At 41.6% G+C, this 9,151-nt stretch overlaps 1 protein-coding gene across 2 annotated transcripts; it reads left to right on the forward strand.

Annotated features, from left to right (window-relative positions):
• Window positions 1–3,316: 3,316 nt before the first annotated feature.
• LOC119427501 (alcohol dehydrogenase 1-like) lies at window positions 3,317–8,482 on the forward strand. 2 transcript variants are annotated; one of them, XM_037695126.1, is made up of 9 exons: window positions 3,317–3,347; window positions 4,405–4,506; window positions 5,829–5,970; window positions 6,114–6,198; window positions 6,306–6,537; window positions 6,664–6,924; window positions 7,000–7,132; window positions 8,193–8,331; window positions 8,436–8,482. In XM_037695126.1, the coding sequence occupies exons 1-9, from the start codon at window positions 3,330–3,332 to the stop codon at window positions 8,467–8,469; spliced, it is 1,146 nt and encodes a 381-aa protein (XP_037551054.1). In that variant the 5' UTR covers window positions 3,317–3,329; the 3' UTR covers window positions 8,470–8,482. The 2 variants fall into 2 exon arrangements, with proteins under 2 accessions (XP_037551054.1, XP_037551055.1); XM_037695127.1 differs by having other exon boundaries at window positions 6,327–6,537.
• Window positions 8,483–9,151: the final 669 nt, after the last annotated feature.

The following is a 9,151-nucleotide window of genomic DNA, read 5'->3' on the forward strand; positions in this document are numbered from 1 at the left end:
ATGTTCAATTTATACCCAACTTTCTAACCAAATTGTTGATAATTCACCTAATTGGTTGCCAAATGCTCCTGTTTGTTTCTTTGTTTGTTTCATTCCAGTTACTCGTACATCTTTTTGTTGCCCCTCTCCCAACTTTTTGGAGATATTTCTGCCATCAAATTCAAAATTCCTGATTTTCAATTTTTTTTTCTAAAATCCATACAATTTATTACCGTTCCTTTTGCATTCAATGAGTTAAAAAAAATCAAATAATTGCTGTCTGTTTTAGTATTTTGCACATTAAAACTTTTTTTTTCTGAAATGGGGTTTTAAACATCGTTAAACAAAAATGTTTAAAAAGTGAACTGTAAGGATGGTACCATTTGGTGGCTCTGTTTGTGTCTGTGCTTCCCTAGTGTTTCCTCTTCAGTTTAATTGGTGCCACCCTTGTCTCGTCACAGCTGTTTGTAATCACGTCTCGTCTTGTCCCTGTATTTAAGCCATCTGTTCTGTCTTGTTCCTGGTCGGGTCGTATTCGTTGGGTATCCTGTGTTCTCCTGCGTCTCCTGAGTCTTTCCTGAGCTTCCTGAGTCCTTTTGAGTTTCCCCCTGAGTCTTCTGTTGCTGTAAGTTTGGCTGCCACGTCAGCTTATAATTTTGTTACTTTTTATTCGTCATTAAAGTATTTAGTTTTGTAATCTGCCGAGTTGAGTCCTGTCTGCACTACTGGGTTCGTTCCTGTCCACCAAATCCTGACATTACGACGCAAACACACATCAGAACCCAGCGGGCAGGGTTCTCTCGGCAGCTTACCTTTTTTCTTTTTCTCCTCCAAGCTTCCTGAGATGAGCAAGTCCACAATCCGTTGCGGCGGGTTCTGGACTAGGCCCGTCAGCCCACAAGGACGTTATGACCAGGAGGTGGAAATCCTGTCCTCACCACTCCTGGTCCTCGAGGAAAACAGGTCTCGGCTCCGGGGAAGCCACCGGGCCCCTGTTTCTGAGTCCGCCTCGCCCGGCTATTCGGGGTGGACGTCGGGGGAGGACGAAGAAATCGAGGACGAATTCTGTTTTGTTCCTGTCCCCCGACTCTCCCGCCGTAGCCGGGGAGGAAGAAAGCGGTCCCGGGGGCAGTCCGCGGCGACCAGCCCGGTCTCGTCGGCTGAGCAGAATCTTAGAGTTGGTTCCAGTGTTTTTGTGGGAGCGGGGTCCGCCGCCTCACCTCCCAGGTTTCCGGTGGGGGCGAGATCCAGCGTCCCGCGGGAGCTCCGGTCCACTCCTGCTCGGTTCGGTGAGTCCGGTCCGGTTGATGTTACAGGGGCGGGTTCCGTCGCCTCACCTTCCAGGTTCCTGGTGGGGGCGGAGTCCGGCCTCTCACCGTCACACCGCGCCACGGCTATCCAACCCGGCCTGACCGTACCTCCGGTGCATAGTATCAGTGACTCTGTGGGGGCGTGTTCCGCCGCCCCACCTCCCAGGTTTCCGGTGGGGGCGACACCTGACTCCACACCCTCACTGAAAGACACTTGTCTGTCAGTCTCATATTCACCCCAGGATCTGGCATTTATAAACCAGTCTTTATTAGATTCATTTACTAATGCTAAAAATAACCCGGACTGTTCAGAAGTCATATTTTCCCTGATGGAGAAGTTTTTAGTTTCATGGCCCGGTCTCGTTCAGCTCCCTGATTATAATCAATTATTAATAGAAATTAGGACTCTCAGCACACCCAGGTTCACTAGTACTCATTCTGAACCCATAACTCATCCTGCACCCATCACCTTCGCCGCACCCAAGGTCTCTCCGTCGTCTGCTGCAGAGCTACAGGTCTCCAAGTCTCCAGAGTGGCCGGCGCTCTCCAAGTCTCCAGAGTGGCCGGCGCTCTCCAAGTCTCCAGAGGGGCCGGCGCTCTCCACTTCCACAGAGGATTCGCCTCCATGGTCTTCTAAGTCGCACGCTGCAGATATCCAGAGTCTCAAGTCGCACGTTGCAGTTCTCCAGAGCCCCAAGTCCTCTTCGCCGCCAGATGCGGCCCCCAGGTCCTCTACGCCGCCTGACGCGGCCTCCAAGTCGTCATTGTCGCCTGCCGCGGCCTCCAAGGTCCTATGTGTTGGACGGCCTCCCGGCCGCCCCCCTGAACGTGGGTCCCGTGATTGACGGCCTCCCGGCCGCCCCCCTGAACAATGACTCTAGGGACGGTCTCTTGACCGTTTAGATCTTTTGTGTTTTCCTGCTTGTGTTTTGCCTTAGTTTTTGTCAGGTCCTTATGTTCTTCCTAGTGTTTCCTCTGGCCCTCCACCCTTGCAGTGCCGCCCTCCACCCGCCCAAGTCCTTCGGGAGGTTTTTTTTTTTTTGGGGACGCCTGGAGGCGTCCTTGAGGGGGGGGTACTGTAAGGATGGTACCATTTGGTGGCTCTGTTTGTGTCTGTGCTTCCCTAGTGTTTCCTCTTCAGTTTAATTGGTGCCACCCTTGTCTCGTCACAGCTGTTTGTAATCACGTCTCGTCTTGTCCCTGTATTTAAGCCATCTGTTCTGTCTTGTTCCTGGTCGGGTCATATTCGTTGGGTATCCTGTGTTCTCCTGAGTCTTCCCTGAGCTTCCTGAGTCTTTTTGAGTTTCCCCCTGAGTCTTCTGTTGCTGTAAGTTTGGCTGCCACGTCAGCTTATTATCTTGTTACTTTTTATTCGTCATTAAAGTATTTAGTTTTGTAATCTGCCGAGTTGAGACCTGTCTGCACTACTGGGTTCGTTCCTGTCCACCAAATCCTGACATCCGAACAAGTTTTGTAATGTTTTTATTTTTGGCCGGAGCTTTTACCAAATTTGGAATTGTTGCAGAAGTCAAATATTGTAGTTGTTTTGTTTTTTGGGGTTTTTTTTTTTTACTTGTGTGTATTTTACAGCAATTTTGCTGTATCTTTAATTGCATGGTCATTGTTTTCTCTCAGTGGTGGCAGTAAAGAAAAGTCAAAAATCCTTTTCAGTAAACTCTTTGTAGGTTCAAGTACATGCTCATTATAGCCAGGCTGTATTGCATATTGATGCAGCTGTTTTGGACATTTGTAATCAATAGCTCTTGCTATATGTTCTGGTAAATAGGCCTTGTAGGAAAACTAGAACGGCTACTGATTGCTAGACGTGATCTTTTGTTTTTTGATTATCTTTATTTCTTGAATGTTTTACCAAAATCTCATAAAAATTTAATACCTAACCTATCAGTTTATATAAACAAGGGTAAAGTCCTGTGTGTTCTATTTAATAGCCGGGATCTGGTTTGCCCTTTCTCACTCCACTGTCCTGCATCTGCAGTCTGATAAACTTGTCCAAACTGTGAGCAAATGTCTGCAACTAACATGGACACAGCTGGGAAGGTAAGAAAAGTTTTATGCCTGTACAAATATCGCCCTGCTTTTAACTTGTACAGAAGTCATAGTTAAATCTGGTTACACATTACTGCATTATTTATAAAGGGTTGCTATGGGTTTGACCAAGACAGAATGTTTATGTAAATTCATTAGTTCATCAGATATTTTCTTTTAAAACATGACATGAAAGTTACTTTTAGCTAAAAAGCTGGTTTAGTTAATGACATCAGTTGGAAAGTCCAAAAAAAAAAGTACAATTTTGATGCTTATCAGTTAAAACTCAACTACCACTGAGGGATTAAAGAGTACTGCAGCTGTAAATCGTGTTTGCCTTATCGCATACAGTATGGACTTTAAACAGCTGCTTGTGCAAGAACCCTTTGATCAGAACAGCAGCTGTACATGATGTTAGTACACGATTAATCCGTGCAAATGTAAACAGTACATATGCTCTGTAAAGGGTTACTTCATATGATTTGATCTGCCTTTAAATGTTGAAACAATAAATATATACACAATATAATAATATTCTGGTTCCTGCTAAAGCAAAATACATATTTTTCTGCTAATAGGAGCCAACAAAATGTTGTTTTTCAAACTTTTTCTTGTCTTTACAGCAATAATAGATATTTAAGGTAATCGTATGTTTACAAAAAGTATTAAAGTGACTCTATGCTGCTTTTTTTAATTGTTCGCTTGCCTTTCCAGCCCCACTAAGAGTACATTTCCAGTAGATATAGTAAAAGTTTACAATCATTTCCACCTTAGAAAAAGGAACAAGTATTTTTTAGTGTCAATAAAAAAAGAGCTAAAAAAAATCCAAGATACGCCGTATTTCTTGTTAGAACCCTTCTGCACAACAAAAATTTGGGAGGTTTTTATCAAAATACCAAAGATTATCAGGTGAATCCTTGCAAGTGTCATGAAATGTGCTTCATGCAGATCCACTTGTTTGACATTTGAGAAAATAAAAACTTCTGTAGCACCCAAAGCTTACTGCATTTCTACAGCATGGCCATTGTTAATTCAGACTGCTGAGGGATTTCACTTTGTTTCCTTTTAGGTCATCAAATGTAAGGCAGCAGTAGCCTGGGAGCCCAACAAGCCCCTGGTGATTGAAGAGGTGGAGGTAGAACCTCCGCAGGAGAAGGAGGTCCGAATCAAGGTGAGAGGAAATTACCAGGAAAAGTAAATGAATGACTTGAGTATTTAACATATCTATAAATTTCTGAAGTTTGTAAATTCAGTATATCTGGGTCTATGCAAAAATGTGTGTTATTTTTAGTTTATGCTAGATTTAGTGTATCTTCTTTAATACAATAAATGCAGCACTAAAAAAGAGATTAATCAAATTTCATTAATTCAAAAATTCAATTCAATTCAAAGATACTTTATTAATCCCAAAGGGAAATTATTTGTTGTTGTAACTCGTTATCCTCATTTCATTAAGAGATGTTATAGATGCTGATGGCTGTAGACAGGAAGGATCTCTTGTAAAGGTCCATCCCACAGTGGATCCTAAGAAACTGGCTGCAAATGCAGTCCGATCTGTCCACTCAGACTCTGCTGGCCTCTCAGTTCCCCCGGGCTGTAGGACTGCCCGAATGCCAGGTAGAACTCTTCCCAGAGCTATGGGCACTCCTCCCAGCTGTCTGCCGAGCTCCTCGTTGCTGCGGACAGCCAACTGTAGGTGCAGAGGAACGATCTTGTCCTTCCGCTGTAATGAGCCGTGTTTCCTGCTAGTTCCAGGATCTCAGTGGTCAGGCACTCGAGCACAGCTGGCAGGTAGATGAGAATGCATCTGCAAAACATCCTTTTCAACTCATTCGAGATTTGGGGCCATAGTTGAGATATTATTTGAGCGTTTGAGACGTTAATCAGCTGCTGTTGGTTGTAGAAAACTGTCTTGTTGCCACAGTTACGCATCATAACAAATGTCCAAAACTAAAAAAGTTTCACTAAAAATCCTTCCAGCTGCACAGCATCTGATACAAGAGGAAACAATCATTCAAAAAATGTACTTTGCATTCAGCAAAAGAGGAATTAAAGTTTCCAAAAGCAAAATCTCAGAATGAAAGAAACAGAGCTGCTCCAACATGCAGCCACCTTGAGCGGCGCAATTCTAGAACATAGTATTACATTAGTACAGTCTGTGGTAAATCTGTCATCGTCCTGTTGAAAGTAGTTAAAAGTTAAAATTAAATCTTTGAAATAACTTCAGTCTGGAGAACTATTGATAAAGACCAATAGCTACCATACTTAGAACAAAAACATAAAAAATTAGGTTTGTTTAATACACAGATGTGAAGTCCAAGACAAAGTCTGAAACGTTCTTGTGCAAAACCTTTAATTTAAATTTCAAATCCTCAAGACTGATTGACTTCCTGTTAGAATTAAGAAAAAGTGCATATTTCAAATGCTAATGTAGCATTTATGAATGTGCCTTTTATTTATAATAATTGGTTTTATTGTTTGTTCTCTGTGCAGGTGGTGGCATCGGGTCTGTGCCAGTCAGACCTGTACTATTTGTATAAAGATATGAATAAAGATCTCTTCCCATTGGTTCTTGGCCATGAAGCTGCTGGAATAGTGGAAAGTGTTGGCAAGGGTGTCACAGAATTTCAGCCAGGTCAGTCAAAAAATAAAAACCTAACAATCTATTTTGTCTAATTTCTGTCTTTGTCTCGTGTTTCAAAGGCAATGATAAAAAAAATCATGTTTGTAGTTGTTTAAGTTTGTAAAAAAAAATATGTATGATGTGGTGTTTTTTAGGAGACAAGGTTATTCCCTTGTTCATCCCACAGTGTCGAGAATGTCGCTTCTGTAAGAACCCTAAGACCAACCTATGTGAAAAACGGTAAATCATATTTTCCCTCTAATTCATAAATTCCACTCCCTTTATTTTGCAGACTTGTTTGATGGTACATTGAAATATTAACCTTTTCAGCACCCCATCCAACTGAGTAAAATACATTTTCTCCACAGAGGATCAAGTGAACCTAACATGGCAAACTCCAGAATTTGCTGTAAGGGGAAGAAGTTGCTGCAGTTTATGGGAACCAGTACCTTCTCCGAGTACACTGTATTGAAAGAGATTGCTCTAGCGAAGATTGACCCAGCTGCCCCTCTGGATAAAGTTTGCCTCCTTGGCTGTGGGGTCTCCACGGGGTTTGGAGCAGCAATTAATGTTGCCAAGGTGTGTAAAAATTATATTTTGGAAAGGTACAACCCTCACTGCTGTAGACTTATTATCTAAGGTGAAACAAACTTGCCTTTTTTTTTTACTTCATTTCCACGCTGACTGGTCTTTCTTTGCATTCAGGTTGAACCAGGCTCCACGTGCGCTGTGTTTGGTCTGGGAGCTATAGGATTGGCTGCAGTCATGGGCTGCAAAGCTGCAGGAGCTAAAAGGATCATTGCTGTTGACATCAATCCAGACAAGTTTGAGAAAGCCAAAGTGCTTGGTGCAACTGATTTTGTGAACTCTAAAGAGCACAGTAAGCCTATCAGCCAGGTGCTCGTTGAGATGACCAACGGAGGAGTGGACTATTCCCTGGAATGTGTTGGGAATGTGGAAGTCATGGTAAGCTTTGACATTTAGGATTCATGCTTAAAAACTGAACAAACACCTATGACATTGTGCTTTCTCCCTAATTAGCGCAGTGCCTTGGAGTCCAGTGCACCAGGTTGGGGCGTCAGCGTGATTGTTGGCTACACAAACTTGCACGACATTAGTGCTCGGCCCCTTCAGCTTATGACTGGACGAACATGGAAGGGCACCTTGTTTGGAGGTGAAATGAAGGCGCTCATACCTACTAAACCCACAGCAACTTCTATCATCGCAAATTTCTATGGTTTCTGTCCCACATTAAGAGCTTCAAGAATCCAGGGATCCAACAACTTTGATTAGTTTGTTGGTTTGGTGGACTGAGCTTGAAATGATGGTATTGGAGTCGCAGCTACATTTATTTGTCCTTTTGGTGCTCCAGTTTCAAAGCAGATCCTTCAGAGCAGGTTCTTTCTTACCTAAATAGGGTCTCTCAAGTAATGCAGAGGGATGTTTATGGTCCATTCATAAATGTGCATTGACTGCCCAAACAGACTGAACATTCTTTTAGCATTTGAATTATTTGCATAGCTAAAGAAAAGCAACTCAACTTCTGCTGATGTCTGCTATGCTATGCTGTTCTTTGTGTAGGTGAAGTTTTCTGATCTACTGTGCGAGTCTTGGATCCTATAACTCCTCCTTCTGATTATTTGCTGTGCTCTTTCCAACTCTAACTAAAAATTATTCTAAAGGTTCACACCTCACAGCTCCAACTCTGGAGTGTTTCTGTGTTGGGTGAACTGACTGCAAACTGTTGCACAATTAAAGCATTGCCTTAGTGGGGCAAAAGCCAACATGAAAACAATTATGTTATTAGACTTATTAAACTCTCATCAACATGTCCTTAGAACTCGTTGATCCAAAGCACATAATGTCCTTCAAAAGTTGGACTAGTTTCTACAAAAACAGGTTTTTGTTTAGCAGAATTCTTTAGACTTTACAACTATCTTTGGTTATGCTTAGATATTCTCATAGGTTTATGTTAGGATGATTAAACATGATTGGATAGTGCAAGACTCGTTAAAAACAGTAAACTGACTGGTTGGAATTGGATGGTCAAAGCTGTCAAACACTCACCTCAGTAATGGGAAAGAACTTCAGATGTATCGCATCGTCACATAACCACCCAAGAAATCCAAATAATGTTTAACTGCAAGAATCAGCCAAGTGTTCATGATTTAATGAGCTGTATTTGACAATTTTACTGATTTTTATTTATTCATGTATCTTTTTGGTGGCTTCAGGGTTCAAGAGTAAGGACGGTATTCCCGAGATGGTTAAAAACTACCTGGACAAGAAGGTGACGCTGGATGAGTTCATCACTCACAAGATGACTTTGGACCAGGTCAATGATGCGATTGAGCTGTTGAAGCATGGCAAATGGTACGTTTTCAAAAACCCATTCCACTTTTCTTTTTCAAATGGTAAAAATATAAACTACAATTTAGAAGTAACATTTATTGTTTGTTTCTCTTTGTTCTCTACAGCATCCGGGCAGTCATGAGTGTTTCTCCACAATAAGCCAAAGTGATCCAATCTTTTCAGACACATTAGAAGATTTATCAGATCATATCCTATATTCACAAATAATCATACAACTGTACTACTCAAGAAATGTGGTTGAACATTATCAGATTAAAATGGAAAAGTCTGAACTGTGTCAGTCTGTACAGAAAATAAATGAAATAAACAAGATTGGGTCCTTTTAATGATGTTTAAAAAAAAATTAAACAATAAAAACAGAAAGTTTCATTGTGTGTTCTGTTACAAATGGTGTCCTTCAAGCAAAATATCCTAAACAAACTCTATTCTGACAGTATTCTAATTTTTTTCAACAATGTTTGGGTTTGTGTTACAAGTGTTTCTGATTTTACAACTTTTTTGACATTAACAGTATCCTATTGACATGGCTCATCACATCAACGAGTTGCATCATAAAGATAGTTGTCCTCTTGTACATATGCTCAGGACAAAGTCTACTTCCGGTCCAAGGTTTGGATAATAAAGTTCACTTTGTTTCATTCTATTTGCCTGACTGCTGCTGAAAGCTTTGCTTCTTTACTCTTCTCTAGACTGTGATAAATAATTTTACTTTTAAAATGGCCACAGCGGGAAAGGTAAGAACAAATACACATCTGTGCACTCGTTTTATAACAAATAATTGGGTCTTCATGGTGTGCAAGACTGTATTTCTGTAGAACCT

Source organism: Nematolebias whitei, chromosome 21 (assembly GCF_014905685.2).
Source record: "Nematolebias whitei isolate Nwh7 chromosome 21, NemWhi1, whole genome shotgun sequence".
Classification (NCBI taxonomy): Eukaryota; Metazoa; Chordata; class Actinopteri; order Cyprinodontiformes; family Rivulidae; genus Nematolebias; species Nematolebias whitei.

Bases quoted from the DNA above. Each gene is read 5' to 3' on its own strand.
- LOC119427501 (XM_037695126.1), top strand. The intron at 7,133-8,192 runs GTGAAATGAAGG...TGGTGGCTTCAG, and splicing joins GAAGGGCACCTTGTTTGGAG to GGTTCAAGAGTAAGGACGGT. The intron at 8,332-8,435 runs GTACGTTTTCAA...TGTTCTCTACAG, and splicing joins CTGTTGAAGCATGGCAAATG to CATCCGGGCAGTCATGAGTG.